General features: G+C 39.6%; 2 protein-coding genes across 2 annotated transcripts in view; both read left to right on the forward strand.

Annotated features, from left to right (window-relative positions):
• LOC106092001 (fez family zinc finger protein erm) overlaps positions 1-24,683 on the forward strand; it is a 336,022-nt gene that overhangs the window by 260,223 nt on the left and 51,116 nt on the right. The gene's annotated exons all lie outside the window — the stretch shown is intronic.
• Positions 19,501-24,683, forward strand: part of LOC131997788 (uncharacterized) — a 22,759-nt gene continuing 17,576 nt past the window's right edge. The window contains exon 1 of the mRNA XM_059369395.1: positions 19,501-24,676. Within this exon, the coding sequence (XP_059225378.1) occupies positions 20,545-24,676 (4,132 nt within the window). The 5' untranslated portion in view covers positions 19,501-20,544. The remainder of the gene's footprint in view (positions 24,677-24,683) is intronic.

The following is a 24,683-nucleotide window of genomic DNA, read 5'->3' on the forward strand; positions in this document are numbered from 1 at the left end:
TCAGCAGGACACTAACAGTTCCATTTGTATTCTTGATCTGCATCATATTTTTAGTGGATCTAGCCATCTTTGACAGACTTGTAAGTTCATGTGTATTTCAAGCTAGCTTCACAAAGCTTCAAGAGTTATCTATTGGGTTGCCCAAAAAGTAATTGCGGATTTTTTAAAAGAAAGTAAATGCATTTTTTATAAAACTTAGAATGAACTTAAATCAAATATTCTTTTTTTACACTTTTTTCTAAAGCAAGCTAAAAGTAACAGCTGATAACTGACAGAAGAAAGAATGCAATTAGAGAGTCACAAGCTGTGAAAAAATTTGTCAACGCCGACTATATGAAAAATCCGCAATTACTTTTTGGGCAACCTAATATCTCCTCCTGGAAAAGATTATACGAGGCATAGCACATCACTCACAAGAGTGGTGTACTGCACTCTGTCGACATCGGTATTTGTCATGGTTCGTTCATCAGAAGATAATAGAACAAGTAAGAGCGTGCTAAGTTCGGCCGGGCCGAATCTTATATACCCTCCACCATGGATCGCATTTGTCGAGTTCTATGCGCGGTATCTCTTTTTAGGCAAACAAAGAATATTGAATAGGAACTGTTTTGCTATTGGAGCTATATCAGGTTATAGTCCGATTCGGACCATAAATGAATGCTGTACATTGTAGAAGTCATTGTGTAATATTTCAGTTCATGCGGATAAGAATTGCGCCTTGTAGGGGCTCAAGAAGCACAATCGGGAGATAGGCTTATATGGGAGCTGTATCAAGCTATTGATCGATTCAGACCATATTAGAAACGTATACTGAAGGTCATGAGAGAAGCCGTTGTACAAAATTTCTGCCAAATCGGATGAGAATTGCGCCCTCTAGAGGCTCAAGAAGTCAAGATCCCAGATCGGTTTATATGGCAGCTATATCAGGTTATTGACCGATTTTCGCCATATTAAGAACGTTTATTGGAAGTCATAACAAAACACATCATGCAAAATTTCAGCCAAATCAAATGAGAATTGCGCCCTCTAGAGGCTCAAGAAGTCAAGATCCCAGATCGGTTTATATGGCAGCTATACTATATTAAAAACCGATTTGAATCCGGCTTAGCACAGTTGTTGGAAGTGATTCCAAAACACTACTTGCAAAATTTCAGTAAAATCGGACGAGAATTGCGCCCTCTAGAGGCTGAAGAAGTCAAGACCCAAGATCGGTTTACATGGCAGCTATATCAAAACATTGACCGATTTAGCCCATTAACAATTCCAACCGACCTACACTAATAAAAAGTATTTGTGCAGAATTTCAAGCGGCTAGCTTTACTCCTTTGAAAGTTAGTGTGCTTTTGACACCCATTACATGACGATCAAGAATACATGACGATCAAGAATATATATCCTTAATGGGGTCTAAGTCCCAAATTTCGAGGTGTTACAAACAGAGTGACGAACTTAGTATACCCCTATCCTATGGCAAAGGTGGAGGGGAATAAAAACGCCTTTTATGGGCTCAAATCTTTAAATCGAGAGATCGGTCTATATGGCAGCTATAACCAAATCTAGACCGATCGGGGCCAAATTAGCGAAGGATATCGAAGGGCGTGACACAACCCACTGTCTCAAATTTCAGCTACATCGGATAATAAATTTGGCTTTTATGGGCCTAAGACCCTAAATCGGAGGATCGATCTATATGACAACTATAACCAAATCTGGACCGATCTCGACTAAATTATCGAAGCAAGTTGAAGGGCCTAACACAACTCACTGTCCCAAATTTCAGCAAAATCGGATAATAAATGTGGCTTTTATGGGCCTAAGACCCTAAATCGGAGGATCGGTCTATATGGCAGCTATATCCAAATCTGAACCGATTTGGACCAAATTGACGAATAATGTCGAAAGGCCTAACACAACTCACTGTCCCAAATTTCTGCAAAATTGGATAATAAATGTGTCTATTATGAGCCTAAGACCCAAAATCGGAGGATCGGTCTATATGGCAGCTGTATCCAAATCTGGACCGATCGGGGCAAAATTAACGAAGGAAGTCGAAGTGCCTAACACAACTCACTGTCCCCAATTTCAGCAAAATCGGATAATATATGTGGCTTTTATGGGCTTAAGACCCTAAATCGGAGGATCGGTCTATATGGCAGCTATATCCAAATCTGAACCGATCTGGGCCAAATTGACGAATAATGTCGAAGAGCCTAACACAACTCCCTGTCCCAAGTTTCAGCGAAATCGGACTATAAATGCGCCTTTAATGGACTCAAACCCTTAAATCGAGAGATTGGTCTATATGGCAGCTATATCCAAATCTGGACCGATCTGGGCCATATTTACGATGGATGTCGAGTTGCCTAACACTACACGCTGTCCTAATTTTCAGCAAAATCGGATAATAAATGTGGCTTTTATGGGCCTAAGACCCTAAATCGGATGAACAGTCTATATGGCAGCTATATCTAAATCTGGACCGATCTGGGTCAAATTGACGAAGGATGTCGAACAGCCTAACACAACTCACTGTTCTAAATTTTAGCAAAATCGGATAATAAATTTGGTTTTTATGGGCCTAAGACCCTAAATCGGCCGATCGGTCTATATGGGAGCTATATCAAGATATAGTCCATCTTCGAACTTAACCTGCTTATTGACAAAAAAAAAAAAAGAATCTCTGTACAATTTCAGCTCAATATCTCTATTTTTAAAGACTGTAGCGTGATTTCAACAGACAGACGGACAGACGGACGGACATGCCTAGATCGTCTTAGATTTTTACGCTGATCAAGAATATATATACTTTATAGGGTCGGAAATGGATATTTCGATGTGTTCCAAACGGAATGACAAAATGAATATACCCCCATCCTTCGGTGGTGGGTATAAAAATTGAGATATTGAGCTGAAATTTGGCACAGATACGTCTTCTTGATGCACGCTGGTTAGGTTTTTGAACGGACCAATAAGGACCATATTTGGATACAGCTTTTGAGCCTTCAAAAATTTAAATTTGGAACAGATGCACGCTGGTTAGGTTTTTGAATGGGCCAAATCGGACCATATTTAGATATAGCTGCTATATAGACCGATTTTCTGATAATGCCCATAAAGACTTTGATTTTCATGCGATTTTGCTGAAATTTGCAACTGTGAGTAGCTGCTCTAGGCTTCCCGACAACTGACCCGAATATGGTTCAGATCAGACTATATTTAGATATGGCTACCATATAGACCGATCTTCAGATAAAGGGTCTGAAGACCATAAAAGCTTTATTTATTACCCGATTTCGCTGTGGGTTATTTTAGGCCTCCCGACATCTGACCCAAATATGGTTCAAATCGGTCCATAAGCCCATGGGCTCGGAAATAGTGTGTTAGTGAACCACATGTATAACATGAATCTTCTTAAAATCCAATATGACCAATGCAATAATGAAATTGAAGAACAAGCTAGACTTGGTTTTGTTTGCAAGCTTTAGAGTAAATGCCAAAGGAATAAAGCAATAATTCAGACTGAATGCTATTTGCATTCTATAAACGGGGTGAAATTTTCGCTGAACGCAATCCGTGAGCCAAGTACAACCACAGTGTCCTTTCACTGTCAATACATGTGTCTCGTGTCTTACTCAAATTTCGTTAAAGTGGTTGTTGCTTAGTTGTCTCGTTGGCTATTTTGAGGGCCACAAAAGAAAATGTAAAATGAATAAAGTCCTTCTAAACGTGTCCAATTTTTGATGGAAATTAAAACACAACAATAAGGATCCAAGCGAAACAAATGAAACACAACAAAACAGAGAACAAAAAACGACAATAATGGCAGGAAAGGGTGACACGGAAATGTAACCAAACAGGAACCAGGTGGTGTACAATGAGTGTTCATTGATTTCGTTGCCTGGTTAGATGACGCCAGTCTTTGAGCCGGGTTGCTTAGTTGGGCAAAGTGGTTGGCTAGCTTGCTTGCTTTCAGAAGGACTCTTGGCTGGACGGTTGCTTAGCGCTTTGCCTTTTTTCGTACAATTTACAATGATTTCTGCTGTTGTTGTTATTTACTCTCTATCATTCTCAATGTTTGTTGTTTTACTATTACAAAACAAAGTTGTATTTTTAATAAAAGACGCAACCAAAAACAAAATACAACCACACATGATGTTGGCAACACAACAAAGTATTGCAAACCTTGTTAGAGTGGGAGTTATTGAGGACACTAGGCAACAGAAAGTTTAGAAGCTGATTTTATGGCAACCTTCATAGGGGAGGGGTATAATAATCCAGTCATTCCGATGGTAGTACCATGAAATATTGCTCTGGGATGGCATAACGGATATTAAAACATATATTCTTGGTCGTCATATATACAACTATAAGCGCTTGACGTGTATGACATGTGGTTTCAACAAGACTGTGCAACTTGCCACACTCACATTGAGATGTGAGTTCAGTGAACATTTTATTTCAAGCGCGGGACCGGTCAATTGACCGCCTAGATCGTGTGTGTGTGTTTTTAATTTTGAAAAACTTTCCTATAGCTCTTAAAAAATCACTCTTTATTTTCTTACATCTCTTTAACAAGTAAAAGCGTGCTAAGTTCGGCCGGGCCAATTCTTATATACTCTCCACCATGGATCGCATTTGTCGAGTTCTTTTCCCGGCTTCTCTTCTTAGGGAAAAAAGGATATAAGAAAAGATTTGCTCTGCTATTAGAGCGATATCAAGATATGGTCCGGTTTGGACCACAATTAAAATATACGTTGGAGACCTGTATAAAAAATCAGCCAATGCGAATAAGAATTGCGCCCTTTGGGGGCTCAAGAAGTAAAATAGAGAGATTGATTCAGACCGATTCAGACGATTTCAGGCAAATCGGATAATAATTGCGACCTCTAGAGGCTCAAGAAGTCAAAATCCCAGATCGGTTAATATGGCAGCTATATCAGGTTATGAACCAATTTGTACCTTATTTGACTCAGTTGTTGAAAGTAAGAATAAAATACGTCATGCAAAATGTTAGCCAAATCGGATAGGAATTGCGCCCTCTAGAAGCTCAAGAAGTCAAGTCCCCAGATCTATCAGGTTATGGACCGATTTGAACCATACTTGGCACAGTTGTTGGGTATCATAACGAAATACTACGTGCAAAAATTCTTTCAAATCGGATAAGAATTGCGCCCTCTAGAGGCTCAAGAAGTCAAGACCCAAGATCGGTTTATATGGCAGCTATATAAGGTTATGGGCCGATTTGAACCATACTTGCACTATTGCTGAATATCACAATAAAATACATCGTGCAAAATTTCATTCCAATCGGATAAGAATTGCGCACTCTAGAGGCTTAAGAAGTCAAGACCCAAGATCGGTTTATGTGACAGCTATATCAAAAGATGGACCGATATCAACCATACTTGGCACATTTGTTGAATGTCATAACAAAACACGTCGTGCAAAATTTCATTCCAATCGGATAAGAATTGCGCACTCTAGAGGCTCAAGAAATCACGACCCAAGATCGGTTTATATGGCAGCTATATCAGGTTATGGACCGATTTGAACCATACTCGGCACAGTTGTTGAATGTCAGAACAAAACACGTCGTGCAAAATTTCATTCCAATCGGATAAGAATTGCTCCCTCTAGAGGCTCAAGAAGTCAAGACCCAAGATCGGTTTATATGGCAGCTATATCAAACCATGGACCGATATAGCCCATTTACATTACCAACTGACTTACACAAATAAGAAGTATTTGTGCAAAATTTCAAGCGGGTAGCTATACTCCTTCAGAAGTTAGCGTGCTTTCAAGAGACATACGGAAGGACGGACAGACTGAGCCAAATTGACGAAGGATGTCAAAGGCCATAACACAACTTACTGTCCCAAATTTCATCAAAATCGGATAATAAATGTGGCTTTTATTTGTAATGTCAGATTTTACTGAAATTTCGGACAGGGAGCAGTGTTAGGGCCTTTGACATTCTTCGTCAATTTGGCCGAGATCGGTCCAGATTTGGATATAGCTGCCATATTGACCGATCCTCCGATTTAGGGTCTTAGCCCCATAAAAGCCACATTTAATGTAAGATTTTACTGAAATTTGGCACTGTGATTTGTGTTAGGCCACTCGACATTCTTCGTTAATTTGGCCCAGATCGGTCCAGATTTTGATATAGCTGCCATATAGACCAATCCTCCAATTTAGGGTCTTAGGCCCATAAAAGCCACCTTCATCATCCGATTTTGATGAAATTTGGGACAGTGAGTTGTGTTAGGCCCTTCGACATCCTTCGTTAATATAGCTCATATCGGTCCAGATTTGGATATAGCTGTCATATAGACCGATCCTCTGATTTAGGGTCTTAGGCCCATAAAAGCCACATTTATTATCCAATTTTGATGAAATTTGGGACAGTGAGTTGTGTTAGGCTCTTCGACATCCTTCTTCAATATGGCCCATATCGGTCCAGATTTGGATATAGCTGTCATATAGACCGATCCGCCGATTTAGGGTCTTAGGGCCATAAAAGCCGCATTTTTTATCCGATTTTGCTGAAATTTGGGACAGTGAGTTGTGTTAGGCCCTTCGACATCCTTCGTCAATTTGGCCCCGATAGGTCCAGATTTGGATATAGCTGTCATATAGACCGATCTCTCGGTTTATGGTTTTGGCCCATAAAAGGCGCATTTATTGTCCTATATCGCCGAAATTTGGGACAGTGGATTAGTTTAAGCCCCTCGACATATTTCTGCAATTTGGCCCTGATTGGTCTAGATTTGAATATAGCTGTCATATAGACCGACCTCTCGATTTTAGGATTTGGATCCATAAAAGTCGCATTTATTGTCCGATTTCGCCGAAATTTTGGACTGTGCTTTGTGTTAGGCTCTTCGACAGTTTTCTGCAGCTTGGCACAAATCGGTCCAGATTTGGATATAGCTAGCATGTAGACCCCTATTTCGATTTAAAGTCTGGGCCCCATAAAAAACGCATTTATAATCCGATGAAATTTGACACAGTGACTTATATTAGGCTTTTCAACATCCGTGTCGTATAAGGCCCAGATCGATTTATTTTTAGATATAGCTACTGTACTTATTGGTATTTGATCCAAATCGGAACATATTTCGATATAACTGCTTTGGGACATAAGGTATGCAATTTTCACCGGATTTTGATGAAAGTTGGTTTTCATATATACCCGAGGTGGTGGGTATCCAAAGATCTTTCCGGCCGAACTTAATGCCTTTTTACTTGTTTTTCATACCATTTTGTGTCTTAATTATCGAAAATTTTAGATAATATACTAATAAAGGTTTCTCCTAGCTTCTTTCCTGTACTTTGTTACCCAGTGTGATTTTTTTATTTGCCTTTTGATTTCGATTCCTCATCGTTTCCCTAAGAATCTAAGGATTAAAATTGAAATAAAATGCTCTGAACAAAGCAACAGAAAATGCATATGTTCATCGTACGCAACTCTCTTGGAGTGAGTGCGTGAATAGCAACAGCACCCTCCCTTCTGGGCTGGGCAATAATCTTGAGCAGGCAGCTGAATTGTTTTTTTCTTTTCCAAGGCTCATTGTTGCAGTGAAGAGCAACAGCCATTAATGAAATAAATGCCTTTCATCGATTGATTATCCTGTGGCCAGACTCCACAGGCACATAGGCAAATGGATCGAGTAGAACAGCAAGAGAGGGACTAAAGGTTAATAGACCTTCTAACACCTGGTTTGAAAAAGTCAGTCTCCTCTGAATGTCTGTGCCTAGTTTTTCTTTCTTTCTCCTTGGCTATTTTGCATCACAATTCCTATCGAAAATTTTTTTTTTCTTTTGTTGATTGCGTTTATCTTTGAGCTCGGTGGAGAAAACAGTGAAGCCAATGTTGGATGTGTTGATTGCATTACAAAAGGTCATCATGAGTTACTTCCTTTCTTTTCATAAATTTGTGGTTGTGTTTGTTTTGTTTAGAATTTTTAAATATTTTCAACTGATATTTGATATTTTTTTTCTTTTTGCGTTTTTTAAGGATTCCCTTAAAAAACAAAGTTTAAACGAATTTATGGCTGAGTGCATTCTCACACAGCTGTCCAGCGAATGAGGGTATTTTTTTGGTTCAACTTTTTGGAAACCAACATCCTTTCCAAATATCCAAAGAACCACTTAATTAAACAAATATTGACTTTTTTTCCGCAGAAATAAAAAAAAAAACGAAATGTGTAGTATTTTCGTTTAGCTCGCATCATCAAAATGTTGCAGATATTATTGAGAAAGGTTCACTTTAGCGGGAGGGCAATTGAAGTGGTTTGAAATTTCAACAAAAGTACTCTGTCAGCGCTGTGAAGGTGGGAGAATATTTTCATGGCATCATGGTCAACATTTCAATTACAACAACAATAAAATTCAAGCATATAAACTTTATTGAAGAATATTTGAGGAACAATTATTGTGGGGTTGATTGTAAGTAACGACTGGATTTGGCTTTTAATGGTAATGAGAAAAACCTAACACGCAAAAAGTATGGAGCCTCAACAATAGATAAAGTGAATTAAATCTGAGAAATATTGAACATCTTGCTCATATAGCACTAAAGAATTAAATGCTTGTAATGATATTCTTTACAGCTACGGAATTGAATTTGCCTTGTTTAAGTTCATTTTTAACTTCCCGTGAGTAATATATGAACTTACAAGTATTGAACTGAAAGGTAAAATGATTGAAACAAGTAAGAGCGTAATAAATTCGTCTGGGCCGAATCTTATATACCCTCTTCCATGGATCGCATTTGTCGAGTTCTATGCGCGGTATCTCTTTTTAGAGAAACAAAAAAAAAAAAAAATTTAATAAGAACTGTTATGCCATTGGAGCTACATCACGTTATAGTCCGATTCGGGCCATAAATGAATGCTAATCATTATAGAAGTCATTGTGTAATATTTCAGTTCATTCGGATAAGAATTGCACCTTGTAGTGGCTCAAGAAGCAAAATCGGGAGATAGGTTTATATGGGAGCTGTATCAAGCTATTGATCGATTCAGACCATATTAGCCACGTATATTGAAGGTCATGAGAGAAGCCATTGAAAAACAATTTCAGCCAAATCGGATGAGAATTGCGCCCTCTTTTGGCTCAGGAAGTCAAGATCCAAGATCGGTATATATGGCAGATATACCAGGTTATGAACCGATTTCAATCACAGTTGTTAAGAACCAGAACAAAACACTTCGTGCATAATTTTAGCCAAATCAGATGAGAACTGCGCCCTCTAGTGGCTCAAGAAGTCAAGACCGAAGATCGGTTTATATGGCAGCTATATCAGGTTATGAACCGATTTCAACCATAATTAGCGCAGTGGTTAAAAGCAAGAACAAAACACTTCGTGCAAAATTTCAACCAAATCTGATGAGAACTGCGCCCTCTATTGGCTCAGGAAGTCACGATCCATGATCGGTATATGTAGTAGCTATATCAGGTTATGAACCGATTTCAACCATACTTAGCACAGTTGTTGCAAGTCATAACAAACAACTTCGTGCAAAATTTCAGCAAAATCGGATGAGAATTGCGCCCTCTATTGGCTCAAGAAAACAAGAACCAAGATCGGTATATATGGCAGCTATATCAGGTTATGAACCGATTTAAATCATACTACGCACAATTGTTGAAAGTCATAACAAAACATTTCGTGCAAAATTTCAGCCAAATAGGATGTGAACTGCGCCCTCTATTGGCTCAGGAAATCAAGATCAGTTTATATGGCAGCTATATCAGGTTATGAACCGATTTCAACCATACTAAGCGCAGTTGTTGAAAATCATAACAAACAACTTCATGCAGAATTTCAGCCATATTTGATGAGAACTGCGCCCTCTAGTGGCTCAGGAAGTCAAGATCCAAGATCGGTTGATATGGCAGCTATATCATATTATAGACCGATTTGATCCATACTTGGCACAGTTGTTGAAAGTCATAACAAACAACTTCATGAAAAATTTCAGCCAAATCGGATAAGAATTGCGAATTGTTAAAAGCGAGAACAAAACACTTCGTGCAAAATTTCAGCCAAATCTGATGAGAACTGCGCCCTCTAGTGGCTCAAGAAGTCAAGACCGAAGATCGATTTATATGGCAGCTATATCAGGTTATGAACCGATTTCAACCATACTTAGCGTAGTTGTTAAATGCCATAACGAAACACTTCGTGCTAAATTTCAGCCAAATAAGATGAGAACTGCGCCCTCTATTGGCTCAGGAAGTCAACATCCAAGATCGGTTTATATGACAGCTATATCGTACTATTGACCGATTTGATCCATATCTGGCACAAGTTGTTGAAAGCCATAACAAACAACTTCATGCAAAATTTCAGCCAAATCAGATGATAATTGCGCCCTCTATTGGCTCAGGAAGTCGCGATCCATGATCGCTATATCAGGTTATGAACTGATTTGAACCATACTAAGCACAGTTGTTGGAAGTGATACCAAAACACCAAGTGCAAAATCCCAGCCAAATCGGATAAGAATTGCGCCCTCTAGATGCTCAAGAAGTCAAACCTGATAGAGCTCCCATATAAACCGTTCTCCCGAATATGACTCTTGAGCCCCTACAAGGCAAAAAAGTCGTAGCGCAGCGGGCGAAAAAAATTTTCGAAAATATCGGGTATTTGTGTTTGTATGAAAATTTTGTCAATGGCTGGAATGTTTAGAGGATGGCAACTTTTTCATCATTGCTCTGTACTTTCGGGCTAAAATTTCAGCTTGACCTAACTGTGCTTATATTAAATTTGTATCTCTTGATTTTCTCTCTCCCTCTGCAACTTCTTTCATCCAATGTATGCGGCATTACTGGAAAAAAAAGCTTCCGGAAAAATTTAACTACAGTAAATGGATGTTACCTGAAGAGAACCCTTCAAGGCTAATGGTCAATATCCTTTGCAGATGATTACCAAAGACTAATCTAGCGGTATTTATAAAAAAAATGCACACTCTTACACGCACACAAGGACAGGGATGCCGAAACCTCGTCATCTAATGATTTTATCTTAATTTGAATCTAAATCAGCAGCAACACACACGCAGACAAACACTCTGCAGCGCTGGACAAAGGGGAGACGACGGCATGCCCAGGTAATTCACATGAGAACAGGAGCAGCAAGGCAAACATACATCACTGGAAATGAGACAACATCCTTTGCACTTAATCAATGGCATTTCTGGTGTTGCGGCTGCAAGTCCTTAAGAGCTCCACTTAATGACTAATGTCTGTGTATTTGCTTAACGCCTTCCTTAAGGATCACACTAATATCCGGTCCAATTGTTCACATGGCCCAACTGAGGTTTTTATTGGGGACTACGAACGGTACCACAGTAGACGGCCAACCAAGAGAGGGGTGGATAGTAAATCAAGTTTAGTGAACCCCCATGCGGTATTGTGTCCATGAAGGACAGGAAGACAGAGAAGAAGAACTTGACAAAAAAAAATTAAGAAACGAAAAGAAATTCACATAACTGATTATACGGCAATGACTCATGCAACAATTGGTTCCACATGAGTGGCAGAAGGAACGCAGCAGCAACGGCGGCGGCTTCGGCTTCGGCATCGGCTAAGAACAAGGAATGAGAATTAAATGAAATACGAGTCCAACCCAACACAGGACGTCCGCAGCAAATGTTTGAACGTTTGCACGGCCAAAAAGAAATGAATCGACAAAGGAAAGAGAAAACGGAATCAGTGCAAATTATTGCAAGCGATTAAAATCTAAATGGCCAATGCATAAGGTGGTTGATGTCCACATGCACACACACACACACACACACAGATACTCATTTTTGAAACCAATTTAGCAGTAGCAACAGTGGCAGAAAAAAATCTTTAATAATCTTCCTGTTTAAATTACAAGGATAAATTATTTACTCTCATAGCATAGTGGAAAAAAGCGAATGTCATTTTCACTTTTGATTTTTATACCCACCACCGAAGGATGGGGGTATATTCATTTTGTCATTCCGTTTGCAACACATCGAAATTTCCATTTCCGACCCTATATTCTTGATCAGCGTAAAAATCTAAGACGATCTAGCCATGTCCGTCCGTCTGTCTGTTGAAATCTCGCGACAGCCTTTAAAAATAGAGATATTGAGCTGAAACTTTGCACAGATTCCTTTTTTTTTTGTCCCTAAGCTGGTTAAGTTCTAAGATGGGCTATATCGGACTATATCTTGATATAGCCTCGATATATACCGATCCACCGATTTAGGGTCTTAGGCTCATAAAAGCCACATTTATAATCCGATTTTGCTGAAATTTGAGACATTGAGTTGTGTTAGGCCCTTTGACATCCTTCTTCAATTTGGCTCTGATCGGTCCAGATTTGGATATAGCTGCCATATAGACCGATATGACGATTTAGGGTCTAAGGCCCATAAAAGCCACATTTATTATCCAATTTTGCTGAAATGTGGGACAGTGAAATGTGTTAGGCCCTTCGACATCTTTCGTCAATTTGGCGCAGATGGGTTCAGATTTGGATATAGCTGCTATATAGACCTATTCGCCGATTTAGGGTCTTGGGCCCATAAAAGCCACATTTATTATCCGATTTTGATGAAATTTGGGACAGTGAGTTGTGTTAAGCCCTTCGACATCCTTCTTCAATTTGGCTTAGAACGGTCCAGATTTGGATATAGCTGCCATATAGACCGATCCTCAGATTTAGGGTCTTAGGCACATAAAAGCCAAATTTATAATCCGATTATGCTGAAATTTGGAACAGTGAGTTGTGTTAGGCCCTTCGATATCCTCCGTCAATTTGGCTCAGATCGGTCCAGATTTGGATATAGCTGCCATATAGACCGATCCCCCGATTTAGGTTCTAAGGCCCATAAAAGCCACATTTATTATCCGATTTTGATGAAATTTGGGACAGTGAGTTGTGTTAAGCCCTTCGACATCCTTCTTCAATTTGGCTTAGAACGGTCCAGATTTGGATATAGCTGCCATATAGACCGATCCTCAGATTTAGGGTCTTAGGCACATAAAAGCCACATTTATAATCCGATTATGCTGAAATTTTAAGCAGCGAGTTGTGTTTGGCCTTTTGACTTCTTTTATCAATTTGGCCAAGATCGGTCCAGATTTGGGTATAGCTGCCATATAGACCGATTTTCAGATTTAGGGTCTTGGGCACATAAAAGCCACATTTATTATCCAATTTTGCTGAAATTTGGGAACAGTGGGTTGTGTTTGGCCTTTCGACATCTTTCGTCAATGTGGCCGAGATCGGTCCAGATTTGGGTATAGCTGCCATATAGACCGCTTCTCAGATTTAGGGTGTTGGGCCCATTAAAGCCACATTTATTATCCGATTTTGCTGAAATTTGAAGCAGTGAGTTGTGTTATGCCCTTCGACGTCCTCCGTCCTCAGATCGGTGCAGATTTGGGTATAGCTGCCATATAGACCGATTCTCAGATTTAGGGTCTTGGGCCCATAAAAGGTGTATTTTTTCGTTCAATTTCGCCGAAATTTGGGACAGTGAGTTGTGTTAGACCCTTCGACATTCTTCGTCAATTTGGCCCAGATCGGTCCAGATTTGAATATAGCTGCCATATAGACCGATTTCTCGATGTAATATTTTAGGGCCCATTAAAGGCGTATTTGTTGCCCGATGTCGCCGAAATTTGGGACAGTGAGTAAGGTTAAGTCCCTTGACAAACGTCTGCAATATGGCACAGATCGGTTCAGATAAGAATATACCTGAGGATACCTGAGATGAACCTTGAAGTCGAGAGCGACGTACTGCTGCCATCCGCACAGTCTTGGATTGACCGAACCCTATTGTCATTGCCATCTGGAAGATCATATTACACGGATGCATCAAAGCTAGAGCACAGAGTGGGCCTGGGGGTCTACATTGAGAACCCAGGGACTGAGATCTGTTTTAAACTGCCTGACCATAATACGTTAGCATGTCCGCCTATGACGCTGAACGCCTGGGTTCGAATCCTGGCGAGACCATCAGAAAAAATTGTTAATGCTGGCAACATTTGTGAAGTACTATGCTAGAGGTGTCGCACTGCGGCACGCCGTTCGGACTCGGCTATAAAAAGGAGGCCCCTTATCATTGAGCTTAAATGAATCGGACTGCACACATTGATATGAAAGAGATTTGCCCCTGGAATGTTCATGGGCAAAGTTTGCATTTTAGATCATAATACGGTCCTGCAGGCAGAGACCCGGGCGATCACAGAATGCGTGAAGTGGTGTGGTGCTAACGCTAGGACGTTGAGTGTTAACATCTTTAACGTTAACATCTTTGCCATAAGGGCAATTACAACCAGAACGGTAAGGTCACAAACAGTCTTGCAGTGTAAGAAGGAGATTAACGCCTTCTTTGAGGACGGCAAAATCCCCATCTTTTGGTTGCCGAGCCATAACGCAGTAAGGGGAAATGAAAGGGCAGACGATTTGGCGGTGAAGGCCAGAGGACTGCCATCAATAAACTTGTTTAATCCGAAGCCTTTTGGGTTGACGCAGTCCGAGTTAAGGGAGTGAGCGATGAATGCACATGCAACATTGTGGAATAGCGAAACGGTCGGTAGGACGGCGAAAATCCTATGGGGGGATCCAGATCGTAAGAAGACGAGGCTATTACTGAAAGGAAGCAAGAAGGAGGTCAGTATAGCTATCGGAAAATGATAAGACGTTGGAGCATTTCCCTTGTCATTGCCCGGCTTTCTCGTCTAACCGATACCGGCACTTAGGGGGAGACACTATACCAGACGTCAACCAACATATTAAGGATTTTGTAAGTCGCACGGAATTCCTAACTTAAAATTTTCTTTTTAGAGGTTACTTTCTAGTTTTTAGAGCGCACAACAAGACGATTACTGCTTAGGTGTATGCCCATAGTGACATGGGGCGGATTAATATCTGCACCCTCTTTTCAACCTATCCTAACCTAAGTCCCCTAGCCGCGAGGGCTCCATAATATGTCATCCGTATGTCTATGGTATTTGGATCGTTCTGTTTAGTAGCTTCGTTCTACATATCTTTGTCTACGTAGTTAACCCTTAGGCACTATCCTTTTTCGTGGCCCCTCTAAGGGTTACCATAAAGACCCCCAAAGCTCATGTGCTATTCTTAAGGTCCTATGCGCCTTCCTACACCACATTTAGATTCATTCCCCTCAGAAGTTTAAAAATTTTCGTCAACGAGGTTCCTGTTGATAGTAGTTTCAGATTGGAGTATCTGGGATCAAAACCACATCAAAGCACGCATTTCACCCCATTTTCCTGGTTGTGCCAAAATGTATTCCCCATTTCGTTTCTTTGCTCCACTGTATCCATCTGCCACATTGATAATATTAAATATTTTGTGTTAAACGATTATTGCACAAAATGAGCCAAACTTTCCAAGTGTGAAGGATTAGTTTTGGCAACAATGTTGCACGATGCGTCTGCTGCGATAGGGGAGTGTAGCTTGTAGCACGATGTCCGGTATCTGCTGCTGGCTGAAGATGACGCTGATAATGATTCGTGTCGCCGTTCAAGGCACGTGCAGGAAGCGACATTGGCATTTTGAATTTACTCATTGCATTGCATTGCGTATGCGAATAGTTGGGTGTGTGGGCTACACCCAGAACGGAGAAGATGTTTGGGAGTACAATTCATTCATTACATTTTTGTTGTGATGGGCCCAAAGCGCAGCATGCTAGTAATGGGAGAAACCACAAGTAGCTTTGGCCCTTCTTGAAGTTCTCTGTGTTTTTAGACATCCTTTCGTTGCTTTCAACTATTTCTTTGCAATGTGACAGTCAGTCTGTCCATTCTTCCGGCCGGGCTTTCCAAAACACCCACCCACCCATTCAACCATTTATGCATCTGGTGGCAGGTTTATGTGGTTGGCATTCATTGGGTCATGGCAACCACCGAGTGTGTTCGACTCATTAGGAAACAAAGAATTGCATTCAAAGCAAATTTGTTCCAACAATTCTTTTTTTTTTATCCAATTTTGGGGATGGTAGTGGGCGGAAGGCTGGCTCTAGCAGCGGTGCCATCAGCCTTGGTGGTTTGGTGTGATGTGATGTGACCCCAGTTAGAATATCTCGTGTTGTTGTTGTTGCTATTTTTATACAACACAGCATTGATAATGAAACAAAAAGTTGCCAGAATCAACATTGACGCGTGCAGCCCAATAACTTCTGGCATACATCTGTAATCGAGCATAGAGATAAATTCATGTCAACTGCAGGGCAGCGACATACCACAACTAAGTTTGGTCGTATTGCATAAATCCCATAAAATATGATGCCTGATCAACAGATAAACAATGGGATTATTTATTACAGGATTCTAGGTGTGAAAAGTCAGATATCTATTGAAGGGGGAAGATTTTGCGTAATGTCAAAAACTCATGGGATTAGCTGTCAGAAAAATATTTGCAGACTTACATTAAAGATTCGACTGTATTTGTGTGAAAGATTTCCATCACATCTAGTGTGATAAAAAGTAAAAGCATTCTAAGTTCGGCCGGGCCGAATCTTAAATACCCCTCCACCATGGATCGCATTTGTCGAGTTCTTTTCCCGGTCCATTTATATGGGAGCTGTATCAAGCTACAGACCGATTCAGACCATTATAAACACGCATGTTGCTGGTCATGAGAGGATCTGTCGTACAAAATTTCAGGCCAACCGGATAAAAATTGCGACCTCTAGAGGCTCAAGAATTCAAGATACCAGATCGGTTTATATGGCAGCTATATCAGGTTATAGACCGATCTGAACCATACTTGGCACAGTTGTTGGATATCGTAACGAAATACTTCATGCAAAATTTCATTCAAATCGGATAAGAATTGCGCCCTCTAGAGGCTCAAGAAGTCAAGACCCAAGATCGGTTTATATGGCAGCTATATCAGAGTATGGACCGATCTGAACCATACTTGGCACAGCTGTTGGATATCATAACAAAACGCGTCGTGCAAAATTTCATTCCAATCGGATAGGAATTGCGCCCTCTAGAGGCTCAAGAAGTCAAGACCCAAGATCGGTTTATATGGTAGCTATATAAGGTTATGGGCCGATCGGAACCATACTTGGCACAGCTGTTGGATATCAGAACAAAACGCGTCGTAAAAAATTTCATTCCCATCAGATAATAATTGCGCACTCTAGAGGCTCAAGAAGTCGAGATTTGTTTGTTTGTTTGTTTGTGAAAATAGGGTACTACATTTTTTAATATCTGAAGGGGGAGCGGACCCTCCCCCTTACCCTAATTTTCAGAAACGCCAGAAGTCGGAGATGGGTAGTGCGATTTAAGCGAAATTTTGTGTGCTCTCTTATAGTAACCTACAAACAAAAATTTGGAATCAAAATTTTGGATGGGGTTCCTAGGGTGGGCGCCTCACCCCAGGGTGGGCGCCCCACCCCAAATCCTACCAAATATACATATACACCAATCATGAAAATATGGGACTCAAATGGAAGGTAATCAAGATTAGAAAACGTATCTGATATCCAATTGTCGAACCAAGTGTTTGGGGGAGCACCCCAACCCCCAAAACACCCCTAAATCGGACATTTATACCTATCATGGCAATATGGGACTCAAATGAAAGATATTTGCGCATAAAATATGAATATAATATACAAATTTAGAAAAAAATTTCTGGGGGTCCACCTTTTCTCCAAAAACCCTCCAAACAGGACTTATTTACTGACCATGACAATATGGGGCTTTAATAAAAGGTATTTGAGTGTAGAACACAAATCTGATATCCAGATATGGGACCAAGTGTAGTGTAAAGAAGACAAATTTACGACCAAAGCAATATGGGGCTCAAATAAAAAGTCTTTGGAAGTAAAACACGAATTTGATATCAATGTTCGGGAAAAGTGTCTATGGGGCCATCCCACCCCAATAACACCACCCAAATAGGAAGTATTTGCTGACCATTGCAATATGAGGCTCAAATAAGAGGATTTTTAGAGTACAACACAAATCAGATATATTTTTTCAAGGCCAACTCCCTGAGTGGCCGCTCATCTCCCAAAACACCCTACAAACCGGTCATTGCCGAATATGGAAAAATGGAGCTCAAATGAAGGGTATTTGGGAGTAGACCATAAATCTGACATCAACATTCGGGACCAACTGTCTAGAGGACGGCCCCTTCATCATAACAACCCCCAAGTAGGACGTATCTGCTCACCAAGTCAAATTGGGTCTTCAAGACTGTGGAGCTCTTATTTAGTCTAAGGACGAACGCTATTGGTTTTGAAAAAAAATCGGTCCAGATTTAGATATAACTCCCATTTATATTTTTCATCCGATATTCCCTTTTAAAGCTTAGGAGCCACAATTTTAGTCCGATCTTTACCAAATTCGGCACGAAGTGCTTTTTGTGAAGTCCCAATATGTGTGCGGAATTTTATCAGAATCGGATCAGATTTATATATAGCTCCCATATATATCTTTCATCCGATATGTAATTTTAAAGCTGTAGGGGCCACAATTTTGATCCGATCTTTACCAAATTCAGCATTAGATGTTTCGTGTGACGTCTTAATACGTGTGCAAAATTTCATTGAAATCGGTTCAGATTTAGATGAAGCTCCCATATATATATCGCCTGATTTGCACTTAAATGGCCGTAGTAGCTACAATTTTCAACAGATCTGCACAAAATTTGCCACGGAGTGTTTTGTTACTGATCTTAACATATGTGCAAGATTTCATCAAAATCGGTTCAGATTTAGATATAGCATATGCAATATTTCATTTTCATTTCCTATGCCAACACATGGTGTCCTTTGCTACTGCTGCTGCAGCTTCGACTGCCACTGCGGCTGCATTTTTCCCTCTCGCTTAGAAAACAAAAAACGTGCAACAGAAGCAACATTCTTTGGCTGGGGCTTGTTATTAGCAAAGGCAACAGGGAAGCAATGATTTTCAAAAAAAAAAAACGAGAAATGATTTTCCAAACATAAAGGAAGCCTGATAAGGTTGACATTCGACAGCATAAATTAGTTCCAAATGAAAGAGCTTAGAAGCGGAAAAACGGAAGTGGTGAAGGAAAAGCTGCTGCTAATGTTAAATGAAAATCATAAAAACACACCAGTCGCACGTGCTGCACCAACCCAAATAATGATCATAAGCTGTAGCACCAAATCCTTGGACCATTGGCATACCACTGTATGCAGTAAGGCCTCACAATAAGGGGTTGTTGTTCCCCTAAGTGGGGGTTTGTGTTTTTAATTTTCGGCTTGTGCAACATTAGCACTAAACAAAAAAAATGCCCACTACCAAGAAATTGCACCTTGAGGCAGTGTGATTTACAAAACGTACATAAATCCTGAGTCATGCATGCAAGGCAATGATCATTCAAATTTTTGGAGAAAAAAAACGTACTTCTGGCAGGAAATAGGATCTTAGGAGGGTTGTATGTAAATTTGAAAAGAAAAACTAGTGCTAAGGATAGTTCTACTGAGCAATATCATCCTTACATAGTATAAAACAAAGTCGCTTTCGCTGTATGTCCGTATGTATGCATAGATCTTTATAACTACGCAACGGATTTTGATGCGGTTTTTTTTAATAGATAGAGTGATTCTTAAGGAAGGTTTGTATCCTTACATAGTATAAAACAAAGTCGCTTTCGCTGTATGTCCGTATGTATGCATAGATCTTTATAACTACGCAACGGATTTTGATGCGGTTTTTTTTAATAGATAGAGTGATTCTTAAGGAAGGTTTGTATGTATAATAAATGCATAATATAGTAGAGAAACACTGATAAATTTAAAGGTTTCTAATGTGATGTCGTAAATAAGAACGTTTTTTTGCGCTTATATTGCAAACGCTGGCTGAACCCTACGAGATAGACCAAAATAATGTACTACAGTATCGTTCACCTTAAAAAGTTCAACAAAAAAGTCCGCGATGGTATATGTCTATCTCTTAGGGATAACCCAGCATAACCATTTTTATTCTTTACTAAAAAATGGTTATTTACGAAGTGATTTTAAACAATACAGCATTAATCCTTATCCAATTAAGTACCTTAAATAAATTGTGCATTTATTATAGATCAATATGCTTTTTACAGCATGTAATTTAAGTGAATATTACCGAAGATATTACAAATTTATTATATTAGTAGTATTGTAAGTACATTAGGTTAGATATGATTAGCTTAAAACCATATTTCTTGGTATTTCTTCCATTAAGACTTTGATTTGAATTTAGAGTTAAGGCTATTTAGTATTAGGGCGAGCATTTTCAATAGAAGAACTGAATAGAATAGGTATATTTTGTTGTTGATAATCTTTTGTTTTTGTAATATATTAATTAACTATAAATATATTCTTTGACATAAATTACATACTCTTATAAAAGATAAATTAACGAATAGTAAGTAAATATTTTTCACTCCAGCACTAACCAATAATTAGTGCAATTAGTTCATAATCATACGTATAGTTTTAAGTTGTGAGTTTAATCAAGTACTGAGTACCTAAGTATAAAATTTTGAACAGACATTATAAAGTCATGTCCGGAAGACGTCGTCGTGCGAACATAGGTCGTAGTACAGTGAATGCCAGAAGAGCACGTTCAGCAAGAGATGAAGAATCGTCAACGGAACGCGAGGCTCGCCTCAGCCAGCTCCGAGAAAGAAATAGAACTGCGAGAGAAAGAGAATCCTCAATGGAGCGTGAGGCTCGCCGCAGCCAGGATCGGGTTAGACGTAGAGTTCAGAGAGCCAGAGAATCCTCTGTAGATCATGAGGCTCGCCTCAGCCAGAATAGAAATCGAATACAGAGAACGAGAGAATCAGCACAGACACATAGTAACGCTGAACAAAACGGACAACCGATCAGCCACAGATGGGTAAATAAAGAATATTCTGCCATGAATTACGATCCTTTGATTTGTTACAAGGATGATCGTATTGTGTCCATAGGTACTATGTCAGTAGTGTGTGAATATTGTTTGGCATTGAAGTTCAAGGACGAATCGAAAGGTTTGTGTTGCTTACAAGGAAAAGTAAAATTAGAAGAAATTCTTCCTCCACCTGAACCACTTCACTCTCTGCTTACGGGTGATCATCCGAAATCCAAACAATTCATACGCAATATCCGCCGTTACAATAACGCATTTCAAATGACGTCTTTCAAAAGTAAGCAAGTTGTTGAGCGCGGTTTTATGCCTACATTTAAAATTCAAGGGCAAGTGTATCACTTGGCTGGGAGCTTGCTACCACTTCGACCAGATGATCACAAATTTCTGCAAATTTATTTTATTGCAGACCCAGATACACAAGCATCAACGCGGTGTTCGATTGTCGCACAGCCAATAGATATAGATTTGATCAGATCTCTTCAAGATATGTTACATTCTCATAACAGCTACATTCAGTCTTTTAAAACTGCTATTGAGAGTGTTCCAGTAGATACTCCAGACTACAATGTCGTAATCCATGCAAATAAAGTTCCTGTTGGAGAACACAGAGGGCGATATAATGCGCCGTCCACGAGTGAAGTAGCAGTGGTAATAGCTGGACAGCAATTCGACAAAAGAGATATTGTGTTGCGCAGTCGTGATGATAATTTGCAAAAAATATCAGAGTTACACAGATCTTATGACAGCTTACAATATCCTTTGATGCTATGTCGCGGAGAAGATGGTTATACCATTAATGTTCCTCAAGTTGACCCAACCAGTAGTGCACCTCTGCGTAAGACAGTGTCGTGTATGAACTACTATTGCTACCGTATAATGACAAGACAAAACAATTTCAACTCTTTGCTTAGATATGGAATGTTGACAAACCAATACTTTGTCGATCAATATGCGAAAATTGAATCTGAGAGATTGGCTTACATTCGTAACAATCAAACTAAATTGAGAGCAGAAAATTACGTTCACCTTCAGGATGCTTTACAGGCGAATGAACACAGCAACAACATTGGACAGTTGGTTATACTACCTTCATCATTCACAGGTGGACCTCGATATTTACATGAAAAATCACAGGACGCAATGACTTATGTCAGACATTACGGTAAACCTGATTTATTCATTACTGCAACATGTAACCCAAATTGGCCAGAAATCAAAGAAAATATTAATACCAATTTAACTCCACAAGACAGATATGATATAGTTAATAGAGTCTTCCATTTAAAAGTACAGAAACTCCTACACCTCATTAACAAGTCTCATATATTCGGTCCGCCGCGCTGTCATATGTACACTATAGAGTGGCAGAAACGTGGTTTGCCACATGTACATCTGCTGGTGTGGTTAGTGAACAAAATTAGACCAAATCAAATCGACAGCGTAATTTCAGCTGAATTACCGGTTAAGGAAGATGATCCCGTCCTGTTTGAAATAGTAAAAAAACACATGGTACACGGTCCCTGCGGGACTTTAAATCGTAATTCTGCATGTATGCGAGATTCCAAATGCAGCAAAAAATTTCCGAAGCCGTTTCAAATACAAACATCTACTAGCGATGACGGATATCCCAAATATCGACGACGATCGCCAGATCAGGGTGGGCAAAGTGCCACAGTCGGAAACTACGATATTGATAACCGATGGATCGTTCCACATAATCCGCTCCTTTTAAAAATTTTTGATGCCCACATCAACGTCGAGTTGTGCAGTTCAATAAAGTCGATCCAATATGTTACTAAATACATTAATAAAGGTAGCGATCAAGCTACTTTCAGCATACAATCACCAAATGAAGTGGAAACATATCAGTCTGGACGTTACATATGCAGTTCTGAAGCAGTATGGAGGATGTTATCATTCGAAGTTCACGACCGAGCTCCCACTATTGTCCACCTTGCAGTTCATTTAGAAAATGGACAAAGAGTATATTTCACTGAGAACAATATACAAGAAGTTGTCTATAACCCGCGGGACACTACATTAACAGCATTCTTCAAGTTATGCGCTCAAGATGATTTCGCGAAAACACTGACATATGACAGAGTTCCAACTTACTATACATGGAACCAGAGTTCTAAAACATTCCAACGACGAAAACAAGGAACTGCGGTCGATGGTTTCCCCGGAATAAAAAAAACTGATGCTCTTGGTAGAGTCTACGCGATTCATCCCAACAACAGCGAATGCTTTCATTTGAGAATGTTACTCCATGTTGTAAAAGGCCCGACATCCTTTGCACACCTGAGAACTGTACAAGGTGTTATTTACAATACTTATCAAATGGCATGTAAAGCTATGGGACTCTTGGAAGACGATTCTCACTGGGAAAATACATTATCAGAAGCAGCTATTTGCAGTTCCGCTACATCATTAAGATATTTATTTGCCATCATAGTTGCGTTTTGTCAAGTAACTGATTCTGTTAGTCTATGGAATAAATTTAGAGAAAATATGGCCAGTGATATTCTGATTCGGCAACGGCGAGAATTAGTTTCAGATGATTTACAATATGACCAAAACATATTTGATGAAGCATTATTTGAATTGAACAAAGTAGTGCAACTACTGACGAGTAAATCGATCAATGATTTTGGACTGCCGATGCCAGCTAATATTAACTCAGATTTAACGAATAATGCCGAATACACAAGAGAAACATCATACGATCAATCGAAACTTTTACAAAATATAGCCCAAGATGAGCCACGATTGAACATCGATCAGAAAAAAGTATTTACTACATTACTATCATCAATTGATAACAATGAAGGAAAAATATTTTTTCTTGATGCCCCAGGAGGTACAGGTAAAACATTTTTAATTAATTTGCTTTTAACAAAAGTCAGATCCACCGGAAAAATTGCATTAGCTGTCGCGTCATCCGGCATTGCTGCTACGCTTTTAGAAGGAGGCCGAACTGCACACTCTACATTCAAGCTCCCGCTGAAAATCGCTACCGATGATAATAAAAGCGTCTGTAGTATTTCTAAACAGAGCAATACAGGAAAATTGATCCGTGACTGCTCATTAATAGTCTGGGATGAAGCCACCATGTCAAACAAGACATCTGTGGAAGCACTGGATAGGACAATGCGCGATTTGCGCAGTAAAAATGCACCTATGGGTGGATGTACAATTCTGTTCTCTGGAGACTTTCGTCAAATCCTACCGGTTGTCCCTAGAGGAACACGTGCGGACGAAATAAATGCTTCCCTAAAAAGATCCAACCTTTGGCCATACGTTAATAAGTTAGAGCTTAAAACTAACATGAGGCTTTCATTATCTTCACGTGAGAACAGGCTTTTTTCAGAGATGCTGCTAAAAGTTGGCAATGGAAAGTTAACTCAAAGTGATGGAAGGATTAACCTAGATAACCTTTGTGTTTTGATAGACAACATCCAAGATTTGGTCAACAATGTCTATCCTGACATTCATAACATAAGTTGTAAGACTCTATCTTGGTTCAAAGAAAGAGCCATCCTGTCACCAACCAACGAACAAGTAGATAAGGCAAACAACTTGATTCTTGCAAAAATTGATACGCAGACGCAAATATACTACTCGGTCGATACTGTTCTCGACTCGGAAGAAGCTGTACATTTTCCTACAGAATTTCTTAATTCTTTGAACCCTTCTGGACTCCCTCCTCATAAAATGGAATTGAAAGTAGGTTGTCCTGTAATTTTATTAAGAAATCTGAATCCTCCTAAGCTCTGCAATGGCACACG

This window comes from Stomoxys calcitrans, chromosome 1 (assembly GCF_963082655.1).
Source record: "Stomoxys calcitrans chromosome 1, idStoCalc2.1, whole genome shotgun sequence".
In the NCBI taxonomy this organism is placed as follows: domain Eukaryota; kingdom Metazoa; phylum Arthropoda; class Insecta; order Diptera; family Muscidae; genus Stomoxys; species Stomoxys calcitrans.